This window comes from Echinops telfairi, unplaced genomic scaffold (genome assembly GCF_000313985.2).
Source record: "Echinops telfairi isolate 266 unplaced genomic scaffold, ASM31398v2 ScPeMD7_7468;HRSCAF=8506_0, whole genome shotgun sequence".
NCBI classification, from domain to species: domain Eukaryota; kingdom Metazoa; phylum Chordata; class Mammalia; order Afrosoricida; family Tenrecidae; genus Echinops; species Echinops telfairi.
In genome coordinates this window covers 83,403,817-83,431,383 of record NW_022111369.1, presented here as the reverse complement: position 1 = coordinate 83,431,383, position 27,567 = coordinate 83,403,817, and the positions used below count along the sequence as shown (strand labels likewise).

The window sequence follows — 27,567 nt, the reverse complement described above, 5'->3', positions numbered from 1 at the left end:
TGACGTACTCACACAATGAATATGAGTCAGAAATGAAGTCCTGGGGCCTACCCCATATGAATGAGCTGCAGAGCGCTAGGAGTGAAATAAACCCGTCTCAAGGGGAAAATGCCGCATGATCTCATTTACATTCAATAAGCCCACACACAGAAACCAAAAATCATCTGTAGTTGCCAGGAGTAGCAGGCAGAGGAAAGGGGTAGGTTCTGCTGAGGGGCAGAATATTACTAAAATAGACACGTAGACATTGTCGCGCTGGAAACGTTTCATTGTGCACGTTTTTATCACGTTACGGGAAAATGGAATCCAAAAGGACAGGGAGAGAACAGTGTCTGTCAGAGATGAGACACCAGTGGGAGGGGGACGTCTGGCAGGAACACCCGCTAGAGCCCTTGCAGGAACGCGGCACCGGCGTTCCATGCCACTGCGCTCACAGTCACATGTAACGCCTCTCAGCTGAACACTGAGTGTTAGCTTTCAGCAGAAAAAGTCACACTGCACCTCAGTCCTGGAGAAAACCACAGCTGTTTTTAGGCTAGCTTTGAAAAACATGAAAGCTCTCTGCATCCGCTCTTCTAAGACTCCACAGTTACCACAGGTATCCATGGCCCCACACTGACAGGGCCCTTCTCTGGAGTTCTGGTCTCTAGTGGATACGGTTTCGTAAGGTGCTCCTGTCTCCTCCCCTAGACTCTGGGTCCTTTTCTTCTTCTTCATATCCTTGTACTAGTACAGTGACTAGGACCCTAAGTTCAAAAGATATATGTTGAACATTTAATAATAGGGGTCAAGCACTGTGCCAAGCATTAGCTACAAAAACATTAAAAACATATTCATGCCCCTTGCCAAAGAATGACTATCTGTGGGCGAGAGAGAAGCATCAATTCCAAGATGAGACGTGCCCGGAAGTATATACCACCTGGTGTAGAGAGAAGGAATGGGAAGGAATATCCAGAGAGAATTAAGATGATGCCCAACTAATCAAATAGGACAAACCAGGAGCACCTCTTATCAGGAATTGGCAATCAACTTGATAAAAATGCACAGGATATATATGGCATGCGAAAAAAATTAAGAGAACACAGAAAACATTGGTTGAATAGGAAAATAAATGTAGGTTGGATTTTTAAAAGGTACGTTAAAAAGATAATGGTTAAAAAGAACTATACATCCCCCATCCCAACGTCCAAATTTCGTCTCCCATAAAAATTCTTACCTCCCCGAAATTCCTGGAATCTCTGGTACAGGCCGGTGTCGTAGCAGGAAAGACCGGGATGGTCTGGAGACCAGTTTGCTACGACTTCTCATAGGCACAAAGTGCGGTGAGGAGGGAACATACAAGTCGTTTACAACCATCTCTCCTTGAAACTGAAAGAAGGGGGAAGGCGGTGATCTTTCTAATAGAGCAGTAGCTCCGTCGCCGGCACTTGCTTCTGATAGTGAAGATCCAAGGGAAGCGAGGCGTTCAGGATCTGCACTGGGCAGCTTGCTAAGATTTTCTATGATCACATCGACTCTCTCTGTTTGCTGTTCTTGGATGGTGCAATCCGGAGTCTTCTTTGTAACCAGTGATTTGGTTCTAGTATTTTCACCATCAAGAAAAGAATCTTGACTAGAAGCCACATTCGGGTGTGGTTCTTTTTCTGGACTGCGAAAGTTGCCTAGTTTATCTAATTGCAGAGCCTGGCTACTCCCTAGATTAACATCGTTCTGATCAAGAGTCTTTGGAACCGTCTCCAACTGGACTAGGCTGGGAGCCTGGGCACTCCCAGGATCCGAGAGCTGTATGCGAGCACTGTGATTGGAAGGTGGCGCGCAGCTATCCTTTGTAGTCTCACCAGGCTTCTTTGTTTTATGAACATTTGCATATATTGGGATGTCTTGCAATTTTGATAAGATGATCTGTAATTGCTTGAGTATTCTCCTACGGTGTCCTGTGGGTGATATTCCAATTTTGTGTAGCAGGCTGTCGTTGATGGCTGCACAGTCCTTCACGGTATGAAGACCAAAGTCTTGGAAATGAGAGAGATATTGCTCCAAGTTAATGCTCATTAGGAAATCTTTGATGTCAACATTTACTTCGCTGGCTGAGGTCATAATGGTGGCTTCATTACTAAGTTCAGTAATTAAAAAGAGTACAATGAGGTGCACACAAGATAATTATTTCAAAGTCCTGGTTCTTCCTCTCATTTGCGACAAGAAATTTTCTCAAATTGTTATTTTCTTCGCATTAGCCATGTTATGTGCTTGATCCTGCAGGAAAAAAAGAGGTAATTTATTACTACACTTTCAATATTAAAATCTGGTTTCATATGATTGACTTTGAATAAACGTGATATAAATCGGGACAATAACAGTCACGCACTAAGATCTTGGACTCGTGGGGCACTGCTTCCTATGCCCTAGAATGCCAATCCTACGTGTGGTGCTGATGTGTGCCAGGGAAAGGCTACCCACCCATTGTCACCAGGTCATTTCCGACTCACAACAAGCAAGAGAAGAACTGCTCTTTAGGGTTTTCTGAGATTGGAATGTGTACAGGAGCAGCCTCATTGCTCTCCCACAGGGCAGAAGGTGGGTTTCAAACATCAACCTTGCAGTTTGCAGCCAATGGCTTAAACTAGGGCGACATCAGGCCTTCTTGGAAATGCTGCAGTCATATCAAAATAAAAATGCTTCTCATATAAATAGAGAATGAATCCATATAAAAATACAACTCATGAGTTGATAAGGGCACCACTTAGGGCAGCAATTCTTAACCTGTGGGTTGCAACCCCTTTAGGGGTCAAAGAACCCTTTCACAGGGGTCGCCCGATTCACAACAGTAGCAAAATTACAGTTATAAAGTAGCAATGAAAATAATTCTATGGTTGGGGGGTCACAACAACATGAGGAACTGTATTAAAGAGTGGCGGCATTAGGAAGGTTGAGAACCACTAACTTAGGGGATAAAGCTGGTTCCCGGAGAATCTGTAGAACAGGTTTATCTATCTAGCCTACCAGGAACAGCATCTGAAAAGAATATCAGAGAAACAGGAAAATAAGAGAGAGCATTAGAGAAGGAGGACTACATTATATTTTATAAATTGTTAATATCCTAGAAGACAAAAAAAACAAAATTGGGGGATTATTTTCTCCATTGGGAAAAACCTACAAGACAAGAGGTAACTTCCCAGTGTCTGGACTCTAACAAAACAGTAAATTTCAAAGTTAAGTATATAAATTAGATTTAAATCAAATGGATTTGGAGGACAACCAAAATAAATAAAGACAGCCAGCATCCCATCTCCCGTTTGCTTCCTTGTGATTAGACCAGTGGGCTGCTGCTTTACCTAGTTCTCTGCCTCAACCTGAGTGCTTCACACCCTGTGGGCCAAGCCAACCCATGGATCTTGGCCCTAAAGCTGAGGCTCCTTAAAGACCGGCTTCACCATGCTGTTGGTGCATGCATTGCTTGAGCTTGAGGCTAGTGTATCCAGTCACCTTGCATTGCTTGAGTTTGAGATCGCATCAGAGACAGCTTTGTTAATCTCCCAAGCTACTAGCTGTTGCTGACCCACCCTGCTGTCTGCTGCCTTACGGAAGATTCTGCCTGCCTTGCCTAAGGGAAGACTCCACTGTCTTCTTCCTTGACCTTGGACCCAGCAGCCCACATGAATTGACAGACTTCCAGTATATTAACTGTTCCATGGAAGTGAGTTGAACTGAGCCCTCTGTACTGCTGTGTGGACTAATTACCTGTTACATTCCTTCTCCCTGTATAACCTGTACTCAGAGATATTCATATAGATGTAGTCATAAGTGCCTGCGCTTGTTTCCCTAGAGAACACTGCCTAACACACGTAGTATGTATTTCTCTGGAGTTCCTCCAAAACCAAAAACTGCCCTGGAGTTGATTCCAACTCATGGCAACCCTATATGACAAGGCAAAACTGGCCCTGTGGCTTTCTGAGGCTCTAACTCTGCGGGAGTAGAGAGCCTCATCCTTCTACAAAGCAACGGAGAGTTTTGAGAATAACCCACTGGTTCCCTCAAGAGTGCCTCAATGGCAAAAATGGTAAAGTACTGGATCATTAGCCAAAATGGTTGGCAGTTTGAACCCGCCTAGAGGCACTGGACAGACAGGCTCAGCCAATAGCTTCTGGAAGGTCACAGGCTTGAAAACACATGAGCAGTTCTACATGCACATCGCGGGTCACCATGCGTCAGACTTAACTTACTCGATAGCAATTCACAACAACACAATTTCTCTTGATTTCTCTTTTCACTGTTTGCACCAGAAAAAAAGCAGCAGGATGACCTGAAAATAATAATGATCTACAATATAAGATCAGTTGAATAATTAGCTTCATTTTAAATACGTCAGATAACAGGATAGAAGTTATCATGAAAGTAGAAGGAAAAGGTTCAAAGGTCACCCTTTCCTCCCAGGTACACAGCAAATTTCATCGAGGCGCACTCTTGCCACAAGCAACATAGTCAAACTCTGTAAAAGTCAGTTAATCTGGACATACAGGTGTGTTCAGCTTTTGAAAATGCAGGTGTGATCTTCTGTACAGTACATTTCAATAAGAATGGAAGGCTACCAAACTGCATGGCACCTATAAAGGGAGGTAATAAAGTGAGACACGCCCAATCAAGGTCAAAGTCTCTGAACAAGCTTTGATGCAGTGTTTCTGGAAAACACACCTAAAACAATTCTCCAAAAGGCACACTTATGACTCTGCATATATTCAATGTCCATTGCCCATAAGTGTGATACACAACAGTGTAGCAAGATCGCCAATACGGTTAAATCGATAACAATGATACGAGGAAAAGCACTATCTTCTCCACACAGTAATACGAACAAACGAACAAAAATCACTGCTATCCAGAATATGGAGACTTGGAGACTTTTCTAGGACAGAGGAAAACTGTTCCTTAGGTTCCTTAGGCTTTTCAAGGCCATAAATCTTTATAGAACCAGCCTCATCTTTCTTCTGCAGGGCAGCTGGTGACTTTGAACTGCTGACCTTCTGGTTCCCAGGCAAGGCATAGCCCAAGGGACCTCAGGCAACACAGTTAAAAAAAAAAATCCAAACTCACTGTCATTTAGTCAAGGCCAACTCATAATGACCCTAGAGGACAGGGTAGAACTGCCCTGTGAGTTTCTGAGACTGTAACAATTGACAGGAGAAGAGAGCCCCGTCTTTCTCCGGGGGAGCAGCTGGTAATTTCAAACTTCAGGCCTTTCAGATCACAGCCCAATACATAACCACTATGCTACCATTATTCCATTAGGCTTCCCCCTAGGCGGAGAAAAGTTGAAACAGAAATGAGATGAGACAGAAAATGCCTTTGGCAGTAAGGTGGTGGGACAGTGGGTTACAAACTGGGCTGCCGATCACATCAGCAGTTTGACAGCACCGGTCACTTGGCGGTAGAAAGAAGGCAGTCTGCTCAGGTGAAGCATGTGCAGTCTCGGAAACCCACAAGGGCAGCGCTACTCTGTGCACCGGGGTCCCTGTGTGTGGGAATTGAGTGGATAGCAGAGAGTTTGGTTCTGAGTTTGGGTCACTACCAGAATTCTAAAAAAGAAAAAGGAAAAAATACCCAATACCAGATGCAAACCTAATTCTCAGATGTAACACTCTTTTTTCTACACGATGATTTCTGAAATCAATGTGCTGCCTAATATTTTGCACATTATAAAATGTAAATTATTACCACCAAAACAACAAGCAAAGGGTACTGAGCATATGCAGAGTCCCTGCTGTGTGTTGGAAAAGTTGTGAAAACAGATGTGATTTCCACAACGTCAAAACTTGTTTGCAGAAATGTACCTTGTTTTGCATGTGTCTCCTTTTATTTACCAACTGTAGATTGTAAAGCATGCGGAACTGGTCACTCATTTAGTAGATTAGAGGAAAAAGGAAAAGAGTAGGCTATCCTCCTTGTAAGCAGAATAAATTGCATTTCTGCTCTTTGTGGGGTACGCCTGGTATACCAAAAAGTAACCTGCTCCTATTATATCCCCTGCTAGAGCTAGTGGCATCATCACACACTCAGTCCCCAAGTCATCCACTGCTTACCCACCATGCTACTTATTGGACCCTCCTTTCCTCCAACTCAAACGCACTCATAGCTCACTGCCACTCAGTCAATTAGCCACCAGAAAATTGCATGGAAACCATATCTGACCTTCTCTGGCTACACAGAGAGAAGGAGAAGCCAACTCTTCACCAGCCCACGGGCTAGTGGCAGGAGACAGAGCTCAGACATGCCTCCCCCCTCCATCTTTCTGTACCCTGTTCAGACACCAATGGTTCCTCCCCAACCCTCTCTACTCCTATGCTAGTTTCAATAATCCATTGAAATGGCAACACAGAACTCAGAAAAAGACTCACAATTATGTGGATCTATTAGCCAGGTTAACAGCTTACAAGTCAGGATGAGGAAACCGTAAGGATACAGTCAGTGACCTACGACAACCTCTCTCCTGAACTAGTTGCCAAGTGTCTCTCCAGGCCTCAGTCTCTCACCCAGAGGATCCCTCCTGCCTCTCAGCCTCACAGTCTCATAGTCTCAGTGCTGCTCCCCTGCTCTGTCTCATGATCTCTGCCTCAGTCTCTGGTCTCTATGTGGCATGGCATCTCCTGCCTCTACCACTTCAGGCAGGCATTTCCAACATGCTCCGCTGGGGGCTGTTCTTCCTTGATGGCCCACGGAATTCTCTGTGTTCCTGCATCTGAGATGGCTCATTCTTAAAGCAAAAGGAGTGGTAACTAAAATGGATCACTCCTCTCTATTAATGTTCCCCATACTACATTTGCATGGTTTTGCCCAGTCATTTGGTGGGAGTTAAGAGAGACACGGATAAACTAAAATACAGAAACTCACTGCCATTGCGTCCGTTCAGACTCACAGCAGCCCTAAAGGCCAGGGAAGAGCTGCCCCTGTAATGCTCCTATTAATAGTATAGAGCTTCATCTCTCTTCCTCAGAGCAGCTGGTAGTTTCAACCTGCTGACCCAGTTAGCAGCCCAACATGTAACCACTATGCCACTGGCGTTCATTAGGTATATGCACGAAAAGGTTATATTACAAAATGTCACTCCACCACAGCAATCCTAAGGGATGAAATAGAACTGCTTCCTTTGAGTTTCTGAGGCAGGAGAACTCCCTCCCACCCAACTGTTTTATTGGCATACAATTCACATTGTCATAGTTCGATCACATCAAGAGGAATTATACAATTATCACCTTAGAATATTTTTCCATTCTTGAACTTATCATTATTAGCTCCCCATTCGGCCCCCCAACCTCCCCTGACATACCATTAATCCAGTTACTATCTCTATAGAATTATCTATCCTGGATTTCATATACAGAAAAACATTTTTTAAAAAGAACTCACATGAATAAGAAAGCAAAACATTAAAACTGCAACTGTAAGGTAAGCAGACAATATTGAAAAGCAGCATGTATTTAAGTGGATCATAAAAGAGATAAAATGATAAGGTGCCAAATTATAACCTAATTGCATCTGAAACAATCACTTTCTCAATGCATTCTGCATGTTATCAAGGCTGTTCACATCCCTGCTCCACAGGCAGGGATTCACCAAGAACTTAATCCATATGCATCCCTCCTCCCCTTTTAACTAAAGCAGCATTAAAATGGATCAAAGTGAGAACAAATGATAAGATATTACAGTTTGACCTAACTATGTCTGCCATAATCAACTTTACAATGTTCTGACTAATAACAAGGCTATCCACATCTCTCAACTATGTTTGGAGGGGATTCACCTGAAGCTGAATTCATGTGTAGACCCTGCAAATGGATTTTGGATTTACAGTATCATCCATACAGAGCCTTCTGTAAATCAGGTGTTCACAATTTAAGCTCTCATACTATTCCCTCCTTTAGATTTGGGTTATATTATTCACAGTTCTTGGATCACAAAAGCTGGTATGCTTTTTCCATGTGGACTTAGTTGATGCCTCACTTAGATGACTGCTTGTTTGAAAACAAGCCTTTGGGACACCCAGCTGTACTCCTTTCTGATAGCCTGGCACCATTTTCTTCACCACACTTTGCTATAGCACTCACATGTTCAGTGATTTCTGAATGAGGGTGAGCATCAAGCAGGGCCATGTCATAAAAACTAATTGTTCTTAGATTGGGGCTAGAATTAGGTGAAACTGAAAATCCATTCATCATCTATGGTCTATATTTGTCTCTGGTTTACCTTAGATACATTGTCATTTGATGTTAGAGAACATTATCAATCACCCCTTCTCGGTCAACATTTTCATTGACATCATGCCAATGCTAACTCACATAAGGGCAGCACACAACAGGCCCCATGAGTCTCCAAGACCGCAAATCTTCCCAAGAATAGAGAGCCTCATCCTTCCCCTGCAAAGCTGGCTGGTGGCTCTGAACTGCTCACCTTGCCGGTAGCAGCCCAACAAGCAACCACCACACATTAGTAGTGTCATTCGTTTAGTCAATGGTATAGAATTTAAAACACTGCTGAGAGAAGGAAATCACATGAGGACAGGGCAGCTATGAACTGCAATACATGAAATGTTGACTTGTACAGACTGAACTCCAAGTGACTGGATACTATTTATACAAACAATGGGGTTGGCTATAAGGCAAATCTTCCGATAGTATTCATTCACAGTAGCAGAGCCACACCTCTGAGATTAATAGATATCATAATGAAGTAATAAAGGCATTAAAATAGTAACTATATGGTAGTTCTGAGCCACCATTCATTGGACATCCTCAAGGTAAGATAGTCAAACCAAAGTCCATGGTCCGCCAGTTCTATGCCTTTGGGCATAGAAGTCACCTGTTTCTGCTCACACAAGAGCATTTTAACCTAAGTCCAATAGTTTTAGGAGGGTTTGATAGGTAACTCAGTTTAGTTAGTTGGCACAAAAGCCACAATTTTCTCCCATTACCTCAACCAGTCTCTGAAAAAGAATCCCCCAAACCACACTTATGGTATCAGTATAAAATTGACATGTCCTTCCATGTCCTCAGCAAGATAATCGCAGTTCCATAACATGGCAAACCACAACCTGGTCGCTGCCTAACTCTAATCATACCAGCAGCTCCTCTTGATGCCAACAGCAATCATGTGCAGACACCACACCTCATATGTATTTCCTGCAAAGTGGAAGTTCCTCCAGTCCTCTGTTCAACCCATGCCAGACCAACGCAACATCCTGACTCTGTTAGTTCATTATTATTAATTAACATTCCTCCGAGGCTAATAGCTACTTAGCTCCATATCTTTTGAGTATGCCACATCAGCTGGCAAAATCTACAATAGTGCACAATCCTACGCATCACTTAACATTCTGAATAGGCAGACATGACCTCTTCTGTGAAGGCTTCCTATGAACACCTCAAAATAGAATGAAGTCACTCCTTTCTAAGTATTTCTGTAACTGGTATCCTACAAAATTATACAGTGCTTGGAACATTCATGTTTAATAAATTAGAGAAAAGCTGGTAGGGTTGAGAGAACCATTTTGCTAGTTAGGGTTTGAGGTGTGAATTCACACGTGTGCATTTGCATTTTAACACAGTCTTCCTCTGGAGTGTGCAGCACTCCATAGTCCAGAGGTCGCTGAATTTAGAATGGATATACCAAATGCTCTACCCCAAGCCACCCTGTCTTCTACTTTTCCACACGCTGAAGGTGGCTGATTAAATCTGATCCCTTCTTGTGACAGACAAGACCCTCCCTCCCATAGGTCCTTTGAATCTGTGTTTTTATGTCAGCTCCAACTTCCAATCACCTAGCTTTGTAAGAGACTGACAACCCAAGGGTCTTCACAATTCAGCTCTTTCCTTAGAGGCATCCAGGTCCCATCTACAGGAGCTTCAGACGGGCATGCTTAACTCTCAAAAATCCTACCATGTGGAAACTCCTTAATAAGAATCTGAAGTCCTCCGAGTTTGGACCTCCAGTTGGGTCCACTAGCAAGGCATGTCTGTCAGTGGTACTCCAGACCCCCGTCCGTGGGCCTGCTGCAGACACAGCAAGGCTGAGAACCTGGCTCAGACATCTGTATGTTTAACACATTCCAAAGATGAATGGAATGTACAATGAAATTTCATAATTACAGTTAAAATTCCTCCCTCTCCCCAAAGATGCCTCACAAAGTTCCAGCTAGGCCTCCACTCATCACTCTGCTCCCTTTTTGCACACCATGACCCTCCAAATCTGCTGCCTAGAAGCCTGAAGCCCACCACGAATCTCCCATTCCTCACTCTCCAGCAGTGCACACCCGCGCATGCATCTGTGTCTTCTGCTCCTTCTCTGGAAAGTGGAAACCCTGCAAGGCACCTCAGGGTTGATGAAGATTAACTGAGATAATCCAAACAGGTGCTCAGTAAACCTTCAGTCACTTCCACTATGGTAATTATTTCTTTTCCTCACTAGAATCATTATTATTTCCCCAGAGTTGAATTCTTCCACATTCTTTGAGGTCTAATTCAAATGCTATTTCCTGGACCAAATTTCTACTGAACAAGAAATAAACTTTCTTCTCTATAGTCCTATAGAATATAAACCTAAGAGAATTTAGTCACATTCTACAGGTTCCATACTCATTTAGATCAAGCCAGCATGGTGTAGCAGTGCAAGAGTTGAGACTTTGGAGACACAGACTGGGTCAAATCCTAGTTCCTGCCTTCACTTCTTAGCTTTATGAACTTGGACAGGTATTTACCCTCTCTGTACCTGAATCCTCAAGAAGAACAGTGCAGTTATAACTGTATCTGCCTCAGAGGGTTCCTGTGAGCATTCAATGCGCTGGATTAGCGTGTGTAAAGAACTGAGAGTACTGGCTGGCACCTAAACACTAAAAACTTACCCACTGCCATTGAGGTGATTCCATCTCAGAGTGACCTTCGATAGGGTTTGAGACAGCAACACCTGATGGGAGCAGGTAGCCTCATCTTTCACAGGCACACAGCGAATGCTAAATAAGTGTTTGCCATCATCATTGATATTTTATTACCCCATAATAAACTCTGCCAATATGACCACCAGTCCATGAGGTATGTGCCATGCATACTTAGGGAACATACAAACAACATATTTGCTTATTTCAGATATGATTGGCCATTTGTCTAACCTATCATAGTCTGTTCCCAGGAGGAAATAAAAGGTGAAAGTAACAGGAGTGCCAGGCATATGCTCACAATCAATATCACAATAAACACTGTCTTATTATCTTATGCAGGTCTACTTTGAGAACATAAATTCAACTTCTTCTCACCACCCCACTGTTCACATCCTCAGCCAACCACCTTGTCTCGGGTTATTGCACTTGCTTCCTGCCTATGACCCTGCTTCTTACCTTGCCCTTCTGGCCCCGCACAGAATAGTCTCAGTACAACCGCCGAATGGTTCATGTTACAACGGAAGTTACACATCTCTCTTCTCTCAAAACCTTCCAAAGGCACCCCTAGTGCAGGTGAAATAAAACTGAAAGCATTTTGTCTGTAGGTTAGGTCAGCCGCTCAAAGTCACCAGGTGCATCTAAAGAGAAGGAGGAGTGGTGCATGCTCCCATAGGATTTCATTTTAGAAACTCGTGGTCAGGACCTCTGAGTTGTGAATGACTCGATAACATTGCGTTCCGTTTGGGGGTTTGCTGCGAGACTTACAAGGTCGCTCTGTGACCTTCTCGTGACTTTATCTTCCATGACTCAGCCCCTCCATCACTCCGCTGAAACCATGCCACTATCTCAGTCCTGAGCCTACATCACGGCTTATTTCCATCTCTTGCAAAGCTTTCTCCCTTCTACAAGCCAGTGCATTCCTCCATCTCTTTCATAGGCCTGTGCTCAGATGACCTTTGGAGAGGCCTTGCCTTACTCACCTATTACTCACAAACAGGCCTTGTGTTTCTCTATCCCTTCCCTTGCTTTGTTCTCATGGCAATTATACTGATGTTAATTTATTGATCCATTATCTATTGTTCACAGTGCCAATCCTACACCTATAACACTATTAGGGTTATCAGGGAATGGCTGCTCAGCTTTTGTCTAACTTACAATAAGAGATGTCAAATGACTAGATTCCTTTTTATCTGCCTAAGTCATTAAGATAGTAATAAGTATAAATAGGATTCAAAACATTATTTCTCTAATTCATCTATGTTAGACTGAATTTTCTAAAGCAACAAAACTAGGCCAATCATATGTTTAAGAAAGTTATATCAAGAAAGAGGCCTACACAATTGTAGCGAAAGCAAGCCCTGTCTAACTCCAGTCTGTGGGCTGGATGCTAGCTAGAATCCTGCCTGCCCAATAAGCCAGGAAGCTGAAATAGGAGGAGAGAAGACCATAAGCTTGTGGAGACAAAGTCAAGTGTATCCAAAGCAGGGAGTTTGGCAGGCCCAAGAGTAGCTGGCCACATGATGGCCTCCCGCCCAAGCCCCAGAAAGTCAGATGCAGGCATCGGGCCGGCAGGAAGAGGAAGAAGGGGAAGATTTGTCTCAACATTTCTTTATAGAGCTAGCAGATAGACAGACCATACCCACGAGGAGTCGTCAGGTTGTGGCATGAGTGAGATGTTGCCCAGCTGAAACAAAACAACTACCACACCATCTAACCACTAAAGGAGTTGTTTTAGGAAATGAAGAGAGTTGGAAGTTAAGAGGTCAACTGGAAGAATTGCAAGCTATTTGTGGAGATTAAAAACTCTCAAGTTGAAACAGCTTTCTCCCCTCTACTGCTTCAAGCGAGAAAAATGATCACAGTGAGCCCGCCACCAGTAAATGTTTGTTGTATCTTCCAATTGTACTAGGAAAGAAGACACTGATCCTTAGTTAAACTACAGGGAGGGACACTCGATAGTCATTTTGACAATTGCTGGATCACTATTGCCTGACAGGTTATCAGGAGAAGCCTGGCCCTGGAAAACGACATTGAGCTCAGTAAAGCAGAGGATCAGTGAAAAAGAGGAAGAGGCTCAAAGAGAGGGATTGACAAAGGGGTTGCAGCAATGGGCTGAAAAGGAACAATTGTGAGGATGGCACAGGACAGTGCTTTGTTCTCTTGTACACAGGGCCACTGTGACTCTGAACCTCCTGGACAGCACCCAAAACAGTCACACCGACTTACAGGGGGAAAATGGCATAATGTCATTGAATTGTCATAGACTTAATAAGGGGGGTGGGGGGAGTACATCACTTTAAAGTCAGAAACATAACCTTATCACAGAAACTTCCAGTTGGTTGAAAGATTGTGCCTAACAATCATTGAGTCAGAATGCTAAAAGGAATCTTAGAATATATGTACCGCAAACAGAAAAGGGAAAAAGTAGCCTGCTACATGAATAATGAAAATTTTCAATGTTATCAATACAAGTCTTAGATACTCTTAATAACAAGGAGTTAGAATGGTAATTATCTCCCAAAGGAAATTCAAAATGTGAGAAAATGTTTGTGAAGGTCACAATGATTAAGTGGCACCTGCAGTCAGGTACTACAATTAGGATGTCCTACGTTAGTACTGAAGCTGAAAACATCAGGTATACTTTTTATTCCGCCAACGAAGCACAGGTAGTCAGTGCCTCAAACAGTGCCCGATTGTGGACCAACAGTTAAGTTCCTGGGGAAAATGAAGAGAACTTCATTTAGAAAAGCTATTGGTGGTTCAGGGGTAGAATTCTTGCCTTCCATGCAAGAGACTCCATATTCCCAGTCAGGTCACCATGTGCACAGCCACCATCCATCAGTCAGCGGAGGTCGGCTTGATGCAGGGAAGGGGAACAGATTTCAGCACAGCAGATAGACTACAGGAGACTACAAAGAAAGACCGGGGAAACTTCTTCTGAAAACAAGTCAAGGGAAACCCTGTGGATCACGACTGATCCACAAAAACCCTATGGATCACAACTGATCCACACTGCCTTGGTTCAGGACCAGGCAGTATTTCATACCATCAAACAAAGGGTTGCTCTGTGTCAGGGGCCAACTAGAGGTCTGTTAACCAGAGCAACCCCTACAAAAGTCCACTCTGCTTCAACACAGAATGCATTCGCAAGACATAGGTGTTATGTGCATATCAAGCACTCACTGTTTGACACAAAAATGCGCACGTCAAGTATTCCGCACGACAGCACCTTCAACTGTGTTTCTCACAACCATGCAGAAGAGGATGTGGTTTTGAGAAAAGGGTTCTTCTTGTATTTATCTCACAGTAAAAAGCTTTATTGCAAAAAGTTGAGTATATAACTTACTGTCTAACCTAAACTCGTATCCCCTGTAAAATCAGTGGCTGGGTATCCTTCTTCTACACCACCATCACCTACCTTAGCACGTGGCAATACTAGTCCCGTAAACCCCCTACAGGAAGCCCACTTCCTCACCACCTCTCTTAACTGTGGTCACCCACAGGCTCTGACCTACTTTGTCCCATATTCTGTACCTTGATCGCTACTCTGGCCATGCCCATCAAATCATGCCCACCAGTTCACTCTTCCTCGGATTTATATTGCTATTAATAATAGCCAGTATTCATTCATAGAATGGTTACAAATCATCAGTGTAGTATCTCACTTAATTCTCACAAGTTTGCCTTAGGGGCAAAGCCTCAATGCCCAGACCCACATGGCAGATAAATAGAGAAGCCAGAGTTCCAGGAACCAAACTCTTCAGCCTGCTCAGTTTACAATTAATGGATAGTTCAGAGGCACCAAAGACTATCTTTCTGGGCTTAACTACTTATACTCACTAAGGAAATACTACTTAAATATAACACATATTGAAAGTTTATGTACTCTTTCATTTGATCAAGGGAGTATGTACTCAATAAGCACTTAATTATGGAGGCCTATTTAACCAACCCTGGTGGCTCTGTCAGGTAAGCACTAGACTGCTACCTGCAAGGTTAGTGGCTCAAAGTCACCAGATGCCTAGAAAGTGCACGGCTGTCTGCTTCCATAAAGATTTACACCTTAGAAGCTGGACATAGAGTTGCTTTGAGCCCTGATGGGTTAGTGGGATACAGACTGGGTTGCTAACGACAAGGTCAGCAGTTTAAAACCATCAGCCATTCATTCTACAGGCAGCTTTTTACTCCCATAAAAAGTTACAGCCTTGGGAACCCACAGGGCAGTTCTCCTCTGTGCCATAGGGTCACGGTGAACCACAATAGATTTAATGGCCCTGAGCATCAGTTTTATGAGTTGGAATCAGGTCAATAGTAGTGGGTTTGGTATTTGGGGTTTATATTTAGGTAAAGGAGATTTGGTGGTGTGATGATTTAATCATTTGGCAGTTTAACTCAAAGGTGACAGTTCAAAACCCCCAGCCACTCCATGGGACAAAGGTAAGGCTGCCTGCCCCAGTCCTACTGTTTCCCCTAGGGACACAATAAGTCAGAACCGAGGTCATGACAATGGGTTTGCATGTTGGATTTAAATTTCAAAAACGACATGAAAAAAAATGGAATTGAAAGATAATGGAATTTTTCCATCAATTGATTTAAAGCCCCTCCATTTTAATTCCTGGATACTTAGGAACTGGCTGGCATAATGATTAAGTGCCCTGAGAGGAAGAAAAACAAAAACAAAAAAACAAACCTTGATGATCAGCTCCCACAAAGACTATAGCCCAAGGAACTCTCACAGGAGTTTTACACTGTGGGAGTTTCTTATCCTATAGGAGCCCTGATGACACGGTGGTTCTGAGTCGGGCTGCTAATCATAAGGTCACCAATTCAAAATCACCAGCCACTCTTCAGAAGAAATGCTGGGCTCTTTGCTCCCATAAATAGTCAGAGTCTTCAAAACTCACAGAGGCAGTTCTACCCTGTGTAGGGTTGTTGTGAATCAGAATCAAGTTGATGACAGTGAACTTGGTTTTGGGATAGGATCCTGTAGCGTCTCTAAGAATTGGAATTGAATCCAAACACAACAGCAATAGTATGGGTTTGAAGTCAATATCAATTACACATCACTACAGAAAGGTAGCTAATACAGAAATATAGTTTAATTGATAAAGTAGAACAATATGACATCAAAATCAACTAATCAAATGTGACCAAAATAAGCATTCACTCTCCACAAGAGTAACAACAGTGATCAGAAAAAGCTTCTGGTCTAAAAGTGAATCTTCATTTGCTGATGAGGGACCTGCTACAAAAATCTCCTAATGATTGTAACTGGAATATGCAAAGTATGAATTTAGTAAAACTGAGAGTGGCCAAAAATGAAAATAGAATGCATAAAGATCGATATCTTCAGGATTAGTGAGCTGAAATGGACGGATATTGGTCATTTTGAATCATAAAAATCATGATGTGCTATGCTAGGAATAACCCACTCAAGAAGAATGGAATTTCATTCCTTGTCTAAAAGGACATTGCCAAATCGATCATGAAGTACAATGTATCTGTGAGAGGATTATATCTATCCACATTCAGGAAATTCAATCAATACAACTATTATTCAAATTTATCTACCAACCACAAAAGATAGTGAGAAAGAAAGTGATGAATTTTACCAAAAACTTTAGTCTTAAATTGATTAAATATACAATCAAGAAACATTGATAATTACTGGTGATTGGAAAGCAAACGTTGGAAATAAAAAAGGAACAGTAGTTGGAAAATAATAACTTGGGGATAGAAACAAAGCTGGAGTTCACATGATAGAATTATGCAAGTCCAAAAACATGTTCATAGCAAACACCTGTTTTCAACAACAACAAAAAGATGACTATACATATGGATTTCCCCAGAAGGAACACACAGAAATAAAGTTGACGAAATTTGCCACAAGAATCTACGGAGAAGCTCAATATCAACAGCTAAATCCAGGCCAGGGACTGACTGAAAGAGACCATCAATTGCTCATGTGTTAGTTCAGGATGAAGCTGAAGACAATGCAAACCAGTTCACAAGAGCCAAAATATGACCTTGAGTCTAACCCATCTTAATTTTGACACATCTTAAGAGCAGATCTGACACATTGAACAATAATGACAGAAGACCGGAAGTGCTTTGGAAGGCCATTAAGACCATTATTCATGAAGAAAGCAAAGGTCATTAAGAAGAGAGGAATGAAAAGAAGAAGAAAAAAAGGAGAGGAATGAAAGAAAAGACAAAAGTGGGTGTCAGATGAGACTCTGAAACTTGCACTTAACCCTAGAGTAGTTGAAGCAAATAGAATAAAAGATAAAGACAAAGGACTAAATAGAAAATTCCAAAGGGTAGCTTGAGAAAACAAAAGAAAATATTATGATGAAATGTGTAAAGAGTTAGACTTAGGAAACAAAAGAGAAGATGCACAGCACAGCTGAAACTGACAGAACTCAAGAAAAAAGTCAAGCCTTGAGTCTCAATCTTGAAATATTCAGTGAGCAAAATATTGAATGATACAGGAATTATCGAGGCAAGATGGAAAGACACAGTCACTGTACCAAAATGAACTAATCTACATTCCACCTTTTCAGGATGAAGCATATGAGCAAGAACCAATGGCTCTGAAGGAAGAATTTCTAGATGTACTGAAAGCCTTAGTAAAAAACAAGGTTCCAGAAATTGATGGAATACCCACTGAAATTTTTCAACGAACTGAAGCAACCCTGGAAGCACTCACTTGCCTATGACAGGAAATTTGGAAGACAGGTCCTTGGCCAACTACCTGGAAGAGATTCATATTTGTGCCCATTCAAAAAAAAAAGGGGGTGGGTGGAACCCAACAAAATACTCAAATTATAGAACAGTATAATTGATAACACATGCATGCAAAATTTTGCTGAAGATCACACAACAATGGTTGAAACAGTACACCGACGGGCAGCTGCCAGAGTTTCAGGCCAGATTCAGAAGAGGACGTGGAACACGGACTATCTTTGCTGATATCAGTTGGATCTTGGCTTAAAGCAAAGGATACCAGAAAGATGTATACTTGTGTTTTGTTGGTTATGTCTGTGACTGTGTGGAACATAATAAACTAGGGATAACCCAGGACACCTGATTGTGCTCATTATGAACTTGTACATGGGTCAAGAAGCAGTTGTGCTAACAGAAAAGTACATGGTTTAAAACCAAGAAAGGTGTGTGTCAGTGTTGTATCCTCTAATCATACTTATTCAATCGGCATGCTGAGAAAATCATCAGAAAAAGAGGCTTATATGGAGAAGAATATGGCATCGGGACTTAAGGCTTATTAACAACCTGCGTTATGCAGATGACACAAACTGATTTCCTGAAAGGAGGTCTTGAAGCGCTTGCTGATAAAGATGGATGGCAGCCTTCAGTATTGATTGTGACTCTGTAAAGAAGAACAATCTCCTCACAACTGGATCAATAGGTAACATCATGATTAATGGAAAAAAGGGTGACGTGGTCAAAGATTTTGATTTATTTTGATCCACAATCCAAGCTCATGGAAGCAAGAGTCAAGAGATCAAAAGATGCTGCAATCTTGCATTAGGTAAATCTGCTGCATAAGACCTATTTAGACTATTGAAAAGCCAGGATGTTACTTTGAGGAATAAGGTGCGTCTGACCTAAGCCATGGTATTTCCATTGCCTCATATGCATGTGAAAGTTGGACACGGAATAAGGAAGATCACAGAAGAATGGATGCATGTGAAAAACAGTGCTGGAGAAGAATACTGAAAATACCATGGACTGGAAAGAGGACAAACCTCTCTTAGAAGAAGTAGAGTGGCCAGAGTGCTCCTAAGAGGCAAGAGTGGTAAGACTGTCTTACATGCTTTGGGCACATCGTCAGGAGAGAACAGTCCCTGGGGAAGGACAGGTCTTGGTAAAGTGGAGAGGCACAGAAAAAGAGGAAGGGCCTCCATGAGATGCAGTGACAAAGTGGCTGCAACAAGGGGCAGGGTTTCAGAAGGCTTGTGAAGTGGGTGCAAGACCAGGAAGTGTTTCATTCTGTCGTGCATATGGTCACAGAGGGTTGGAACCAACTGGGGGGCGCCTAACACAACAACATGGATGACAGTGAAAGCCCAGAATCCATTTTTAGAGTCCCCACGTGGATTAACCCCCCCACTGCATCTCTTCTGACCATTAACTAGGGAGTTCGGTGGGAATTTTACAACTTACCATTTGTTTTCCCTTTTGACCCATTTTAAATTTAGTTAGTATTTATTATGTTCTGGATTTTTTTGAGGATTGAAGGTTTATAGTATTTGTTTCTTTTGTTGTTGTGATTGGGGGGGGGCAGTTGGTATGAGTTTCCTTATATGAAATTCAGGATAGGTAAATTGAGAGACAATAATTCTATTAATAATTTCTTAAGAAATGGTAGGGGAGGTTGATGGAAAATGAGGAGCTAATAATAATGAGTATGAGATGAAAATGTTCTAAAATTTTATTGTAGTGATGACTGTACAACTCTTTTAAATATATTTACACCACTGAATTGTATGGGATGTGAACTTTAAGTCATTAAAACTGTTAAAATAATTTAAAATTAAATTTCCAACAGAGATACACACACCAAATAGAAAGTCAGCGAAGATGTGGCAGTCTGCATCTGGAAAGAGGTACAGCCTCAGAAAGCTCGCAAGCAGTTCTATTCTGCCCTACAAGGTCCCATGAGTCCCAACTGACTCAACAGCAGGGGATGCTTTGGATGCGGATGAAGTACAGGTGTATAGGAATGCCAGCTACTATTATTAATTTCCCTGTTGTACACATATTGCTAAGCAGCCCTGATGGGACCGTGGCTTAACACTCTGCAGCTAAAATTTACAGGCTGTGGAACTCTACGGGACAGTTTTTCTCTGACCTACAGGTTCCCTACGGGACAGTTTTTCTCTGACCTACAGGTTCCCTAGGAGTTGAAGTCAACTCAACAGCTCCTGGGGTCAAAGGCTACACCACATTGCACTTGATCATGTGCTATATTATTGCACATGATTTATTATTCTCCTGCAGAGTAATTTTGCATCCTTTAAAGGTAGAACTGTAAATTATTTAGGAATAGGCCTACAGAGCATCTAACACTGGCGGTACGCATAATTAATCAATTTAATGAAATACCAATGTGATCAGAGTAGCAAAAATGATTATTTTACCTGAAGATTTCAGAGCTGGAGAGCTGAATACTGTGATTACTGTTCAGGCAGTGGATCCCTCCACAGCATAATAGAGCCCAGGACAGTCATTTGTCAGCTACATGGCCTTAGGAAAGTTCCTTATTGTCCTATATCTCACAGAAAACAACAACAACCAAAAACAACCTCTGCCATTGAGTCAATTCTGATGGCAACCCTGTAGGACAGAGTAGAACTGTCTCCACATCTTTGGGAGACTGTTTCTCTTTGTGGAACAGAAAGTCTCATCTTTGTTCCTCTGAGCAACTGGTTTCAGCTAAAAATAGCAAGGCCAGGGGCAGAATCATGGCTTGGTCGCGGAGAAAAGATTGTTCCAAATTATGTTTGATTATTTTACTTCCTGTGCAATACGGAAAGCAAAGCTCCCATGTAATATGAGAAGCAGCACTCTTTCCAAATCTAGAATGTAGCATCTATTTCCCCAACCACTGAAGGTCAGGAGTGATGATTATGAGATCATTGGTGGTGTAGATAAAAGGGAAGTTTAGCTGTTTTCGATCATATCTCAGTAGTGAAATGGAAATAATCACCTTACCTTCAGAAAGTCTTTTCTCTTCCAAGCTGTCCCATCTAGATTTTATGTTATTTGGCTACAGTTGAGACATGCTTTATGTTCTCATGAGAGATCTGTAAAGCAGTGCCATATTTCTTGTGTAATCACAGATGACAAATTTCATCTTCCCTACTCAGTAAGGCAGGAGTGACAAAAAATAATAATAATATGCTAAAGTCAGCATCCCTGTAAAGGACTCCGACCTGTGTGAAGGGCCCGAACACCTGAACTTTACCTGCTTCCCTGGTAAAGTAGTGGTTAAGAGTTGGCCTGCGAAGGGTGGAGCCTTTAGCAGCAGTACAAAACCACAAACCATTCTGTGGGGAAAAGATCAGACTTACAACTCCCACAAGGCATTAGATGCTCTGGATACCCACAGGGGTTTCTGAGCCTGCCCTATAGGGTCACTATGAATAGGAATCAACTTGATGACAGCGAGCTATGTGCGAGCTTGTCCTACCGCTCTCCACAGTCTCGTCATTCTGTGTCCTTACAGCTCAGTGCAAGGATATTCTATCTTCTAGAATTCCTAAATTCTTTAGCTCTTAATCCTATTGTATCCCATACTACAGTGAACCATACTTTACTATGTAATCCACTCAGGTCAAAGGGGGGCATATTATTATACTTCAATAAAAGATGTTTAGATATACGCATATGTTATGTGTGTTTTTGGTTGTATATTTTATAATTCTATATTTTAGAATTTTAGTACAAATGCGTATTCCACCATCTCCCTAAATGAAGGAATCACTTCTTAGATTAAAAACAGGACCTTTCAAAATAGCCTACTGTGAACATTTCCTTGCTTTGCATTTAAAAATAGCACTCTGGCCTCTTTCCCAACTGAATTTCCAGTCTTATTCCTGTTGGTTCAGTGACTGTCAAATCTCTTTTCTTATGAGCACAGACGACATCAGTAAATGTCTCCAAACGTACTGGCCAATTTACGTACGTTTATTCATTTAACAAGTATTTGAGAAAGGTGATAAGGGCTACAAAGAAAGTAAGCGTTCAATTCCTCCCAACCAGGGTTCAATACCAAAAGGGAATATTATACATGATTACAATGAAAGGACTAGCCAGAATTCCCCTTAGCAGCAAGGGTGGCGAGTACTTGGGACATGTTATCTGGAGAGACCATTCCCTGGAAGGGACATCACAGTTGTTAAATTAGAAGATCTTCAAAACAGAGAAAACCCCTCAAGGAGATGGAGTGACCCCATCGCTGCAATAATGGGCTCAAACATCAGGGACAATTGTGCCGATGGTGCAGGCCTGGGCAGTGTTTAAATCTGCTGTACACAGGGTCGCTATGAGTTTGAACTGACTCCACTGTATCTAAAAAAAAAAACCATTAACAAAAATGGCATGTATATGAGCAATGAACTTTTTTAACAACTCAATAAATGTCAACAGAGAAATCGTTTTATAAACATACATACAGTTCCCAAGTTACAAATAGGAACCATTCCTTCATCTGTCTTTATTTTTAAAGTTGGTTATTTGGAGCAGCAACATATAGTTCTTGTTTAGTGTTAGTCACATGTTCCTCTTAGTATATAGTATATATATCATCTTTCAATGCATACAAAACACTTCCACATACACTAAAACATCCTAAACATCGTCGCACAATCATTGCTAGTGGCCATCAAGTTGGTCTTGACTCAAAGCAACCCTGTTGCTGCCATCATGGTAATTCATCTTGTTGAAGGTCTTCCTCGTGTTTTCTGAGATTACCCTTTACCACCAACTTGTTTCTGTCAGTTTATGATCCCGGGTCGGTGTGCATGTTGCTCTGATGCTAGAAGGGATGACACCAGCATTCCAAATACCAGCCACGTCACCTGAGGTGAACAGACTTCATTAGAGCTTCCAGACTAAACAGACTCAAAGGAGGAATAGTCTGTCCCCTTGGAAGGAATTAGCTACTGAGAACTTTATGAATAGTAGAAGGATATTGCCAGATATGTGCTTCAGGTGAGAAGGGCAAATATTGGATGATGCAAGAAACATCAAAAGATGGCAAGATGGGAAGAATACTCAGAATCTCTGTACCAAAAAGAACTGGTCAACAAACAATCATTTCAGGAAGTAGCATATGAGCAAGAACCAATGGTGTTTAAGGAAGAAGTTCAAGCTTCACTGAAAGCAATAACTCAAAACCAAGAGTCCAGGAACTGAAGGAATACCAAGAGAAATACCAAGTGTTTGAGGAACTCATTCACCTAGGCCAAGACTCAACAGCACTTAATGACAAGAAATCTAGAAGAAAGCTTCCTGGCCAATCAACTAGAAGAGCTCCATACTAGAATTCATTCCAAAGAAAGGTGACCAAATAGAATAAGGAAACTACTGAACAATATTTTAATGTCATATGCAAGGAAAATCTAATTGAAGTCAATTTCCCAGGGAACTGCCAGAAATTCAAGCTGGATTCAGAAGAGGACATATGAGCTATAGTCAATCACTTAATAATAATATGGCCCTCATAATCTAGCCATAATTCTTTTGATGATATATTATAAAACCTATCCTCTCTGCCTGTGGTTATGATCCCATTTTGGAAGTCTCCAAATGTGATGCTAATTTGTTTCCATGACAATATGGATGGCTAGCTGATGGACAAAAAACACACCTCCATCAAAACCTTACCTTTTCATTAACTCTCCTTCCTGAAGGAGCCCTGGTAGGAAGAAGACATGCTTTGACTTTGGGGCATTTGGGGTTTCTGGCTCTGGAACCTCCATTTGATTTGCCCCTGCCTGACCTCTGGTTCTTGCGACTTGAGTTGTGGTCTCTCGCCTGACCTGATTTCAACGCTGTGCAGTGTTACGGGTGAGGAGGGTACTCCATCGAGATGTCAGAAGTTAGCAGCACCCATAACGACATAAGCCATTTCCTTAAAACTGTGTGAGTTCTGTGAGACGCTGAACTGAGTTGTAGAACCCAGGGAATAGATGAAGGCGAGGAGTGATGGATCACTTCAGAGAACATGGAGCAATGTAACATTTTGTTGGACATCTGGGACATCTTTTATCTCCACCTCCTTGGGACACATCTGGTATTAATTATAGGGGAAATTATGTTCACAACATGGCATGACAGATAGCATTGCTAACATCAGAGGAACGCTAGCTAAGAATGCCAGAGAGATGTTTGTGATATATTGATTATGGAAAGGCATTTGATGGGTGGGTCACAATAAAATATGGATAATCTTGAGAAGAAGGGGGATTCCCCAACACTTCGGTATGTTCATTCTGCCTTTATAAATGGACTATCAAGCAGTGTTCGGCACAGAAGAAGGGGATGTTGCATGGTTTAAGATCAGGAAAGGTGTGCATCAGGACTATCCTTTCACTGTTACTCATTCAGTCTGTTTGCTAAGGTAATAATCTGAGAAGCTAGACTATACAAAGAAGAATATGGCATCAGGCTAGGAAGAGGGCTGTGATATGAAGATGACAAAATCTCGCTTGCTTAAAGCAAAGAGGACTTGAAGCACTTGCTGATGAAGATCAAGGACTGCAGCCTTCTGTATGAATTGCAACTCAATGTAAAGAAAACAAAAATCCTCACAATTGAACCAATCGGTACCATCATGATAAATAGAGAAAAGACAGAAGGGGTCAAGGATTTCATCTTGCTTGGATCTACAATCAAGGCTCATGGAAACAACAGTCCTGAATTTAAGGAACATATTGCATTGAGCAAATCTGCTACATAAAACCTCTTTAAAGTGTTCAAAAGCAAGGATGTCATTGTGAGGATTAAGGTCTGTCTGACTGAGCCTTGGCATTTTCGATGGCCTCAATGCACAATGAATAAGAAAGTCTGCAGAAGAATCGGTGCATTTGAATTAAGGTGTTGAAGAAGAACGTTGAAAGTACCAAGGACTTCCAGAAGAATAAACCAATCTGTTTGGGAAGAAGTACAGCCAGAATGCTCCCTAGATGTGAAAAGGACGTCATGCTTGCTGAGCTATAATGTAACTGAGAAATAGGAAGACCCTGAAGGAGATGGACTGGCACAACGGCTGAGAAAATGGGCTCAAACATAACTGTAAGGATGGCACTGGGCCAGGCTGTTTCTTCCTGTGGTAGACAGTGTGGCTGTGAGTCGGAATTGACTTGACTTGAGGGCACTTAACAGCATTCTTTACCAAGCACAATGCCCTTCTCCAGGAACGAGTCCCTAATTCTAAAGTACAAGAGGCAAGGTCTTTCCATCATCCTTCTACACAGCATCCCTGCCATTCATTATTCCTCCAAGCGCCATCTTGGCTCTTCAACATGTTTTAGAGGTCTTACGCAGATTTGCACAATGCGATACATCATTTGATTTCTTGAGCTGCTTTCCTGAGTGTTGATTATGACTCTAAGTAAAATGAAATCCTTGAGAAGTTCAATCTTTTCTCCATTATCAAGACGTTGTTTATTTCACTGTACATAATACAGCCATAATAAAAGTAACCACATATAGTACTGCATTAAGGAGCAAGAGAATCTGTATACTAGTAAAAAAAATTAAAGGTCCCAAGATATTTCAAATAGAAAAAGAAAACAACATCATAACTATAGACTAACACTCTGTCAATATTTTGTATACTGGAAAGGCCATCATGATGTAACATTATGATAGCATTAATTATAATTGGATGATGCAGAATAAGGTCCTGCAGAGATGACTACTACTAGAGTTGGACCTGTTGATGGAGATGATATGGTTGCTACCAAGGGAAGGGGATCACTATTGGAGTCAATTTTTTAAAGTAAGCATCAATGGAGGTTTGTAAAGAGTTTTTCATACACAGCCTGGAACAGCTGAGGTCTGCGGTAACTCTGGTAAACTTTGGGGGACTTCTCAGTATTAGGATCATGCACCTTCAACTTTGCCATCCTTGTTGCAATGAGATGAAAGGTTTTGGCTAATTTTTCATCATAAACTTCCTTCCAGTTTAGGAGGTTTTAGGTCCCAGCCTTCTTTACCAAATGTTATCATCTGTTGCTCTGGTTCCAGAAACGGTATATTGGTTAGTTACCCTGTGTGGGAAGTCCAGTAACCACAACATCAATTCTACTGATGTCTGACTTCAGTTAATCACTCACATCAACCACAGCTTGTCTGTCTTTGGCTAGGTCTTCAGCTGTAAACCCCTGACAAGCATGTGGGCCTTGGGGGCAATTTGTTCCAGCCTCCTTTCATATTTGATCGCTTCACTTTATCCCAAGAATCAATACTATTTTTGATGGCATCATATATTGTTGTTAGGGACTGTTGAGTCAATTCCAACTCACAAAAGCGCTATCTATGTGCAACAGAAAGCCACACTGCCTTGAACTTGGCCATTCTCACAAATGTTATGTTTGAGCCCGCTGATGGGCTCATTTCTCCCGAACTCCCTTAAAATAATGACATTATCATGGGTAACCTTGACTATTGGTGAGGTTTGTGATAAATAAAGGCCTTAACGGAGGACTTGAAGGATTATATTAAGAAGAATGCAGTTTCAGGGCTGGAGGAAGGCTTATTAACAACCGGTGATACGCTCTGCTTGCTGACAGTGAAGCCTGAAGCACTTGCTGATGAAGATTAGGGACTGCAGTCTTCCGTCTAGATGACAACTTACTGTAAAGAAGATCACAATCCTCATGACTGGACCAACAGGAAGCATCACAAAAAGGTAGAAGTGGTCTAGAATTTTGTCTTGTGTGGATCCACAATCACGGCTCATGGAAGCAGCAGGCAAGAGATCAAAGGACTCATTGAGTTAGATAAATCTGCAGCACAAGACCTCTGTAAAGTATAGAAAAGCAAGGATGTAACTTTGAGGACTAAGGTGCTATTTTCAATTGCCTCATAAGCACATGATAGGTTGATATTGATTTTAAAAGACTGAAGAACAATTGATACATTTGAATGATGGTTCTGGCAAAGAATAGTGAAAGTACCAAGGACTGCCAAAAGGACAAACAGATCTGTCTGGGGAGAGGTATAGCAAGCGTGTTCCTCAGAAACACGGGTAGTGAGATTCTGTCTCATGTACCTTTGACATGTTGTCAGGAGAGAGCAGGCTCTGAAAAAGACATGGTGTTTGATAAAGTGGAGGGGCAGGGACAAAGGGGAAGATCTACGAAGGGATGCATGGACACAGTGGCTACAACAGTGGGCTTAACATAACAACTGTGCAAACGGGGTGGGGCAATGCTGTGTTTCATTCTGTTGTTCACGGTCTCAGTGTGAGTCAGAACTGACGTGAAGGCACCTAACAAAAACAACAACAAAGGAAGCTATGACGCCCTGCTCAATTGGCTCAAGTATGGATGTTGATCCACTTCTAGGGGGAGGGAGGGAAAAATACGACCTCTACATTGGGGTGAAGGGCATCTAAAGTGCCAGGATGTCCGGCTGCATCGTCCAGTACAGGAGAATCTTGAGAGGCATTTTCTTGGGCAAGCAATGACACTCACGCAGGGACAAATGTTTCAAGACCCAATCTTCAAAGATGGGAACTGTAATAAAAGCCTTTGTTTTTCCAGCCTTGAAAATTATAGGAAGACATGCCTACATGATAAGGTAAAGTGCCCACAGATTCCAGAAGCTAACCCCAAAAAAGGCTTGAACTTGAAAACCCCACATGCAATACCTCCCAGCAATAGCACTAGCCTAGCATTAGGTTCTTTATGTCTGGTAGAATTCTCCCGCTTTTTCAAACAATAGGTCCTTTCAGGCAAACCTCCCCCCACCCACCACCCACCACCCACCCCCGGCACCACCACCACACACACAAAACTCGTCACATCACATATTTTGTGGTCTCCCACAAAATTTCCCTCCCCAATAAATTATTCCATTATTTCAGGAAAAGCACTCCTACCACTTACAATGGC

The 27,567-nt window shown here is 42.0% G+C and overlaps 1 protein-coding gene across 3 annotated transcripts in view; it reads right to left on the bottom strand.

Moving 5' to 3' along the window:
- ARAP2 (ArfGAP with RhoGAP domain, ankyrin repeat and PH domain 2) overlaps positions 1-27,567 on the bottom strand; it is a 243,037-nt gene that overhangs the window by 211,735 nt on the left and 3,735 nt on the right. For 2 of the 3 annotated variants that reach the window (XM_045284220.1, XM_045284222.1), the window contains exon 2: positions 1,217-2,253. In XM_045284220.1, coding sequence (XP_045140155.1) covers positions 1,217-2,097 — 881 coding nt within the window. In that variant the 5' untranslated portion in view covers positions 2,098-2,253. Of the gene's footprint in view, positions 1-1,216; positions 2,254-26,306; positions 26,347-27,567 lie in introns of those variants that run through there. The other variant, XM_045284221.1, reaches the window with a different exon arrangement.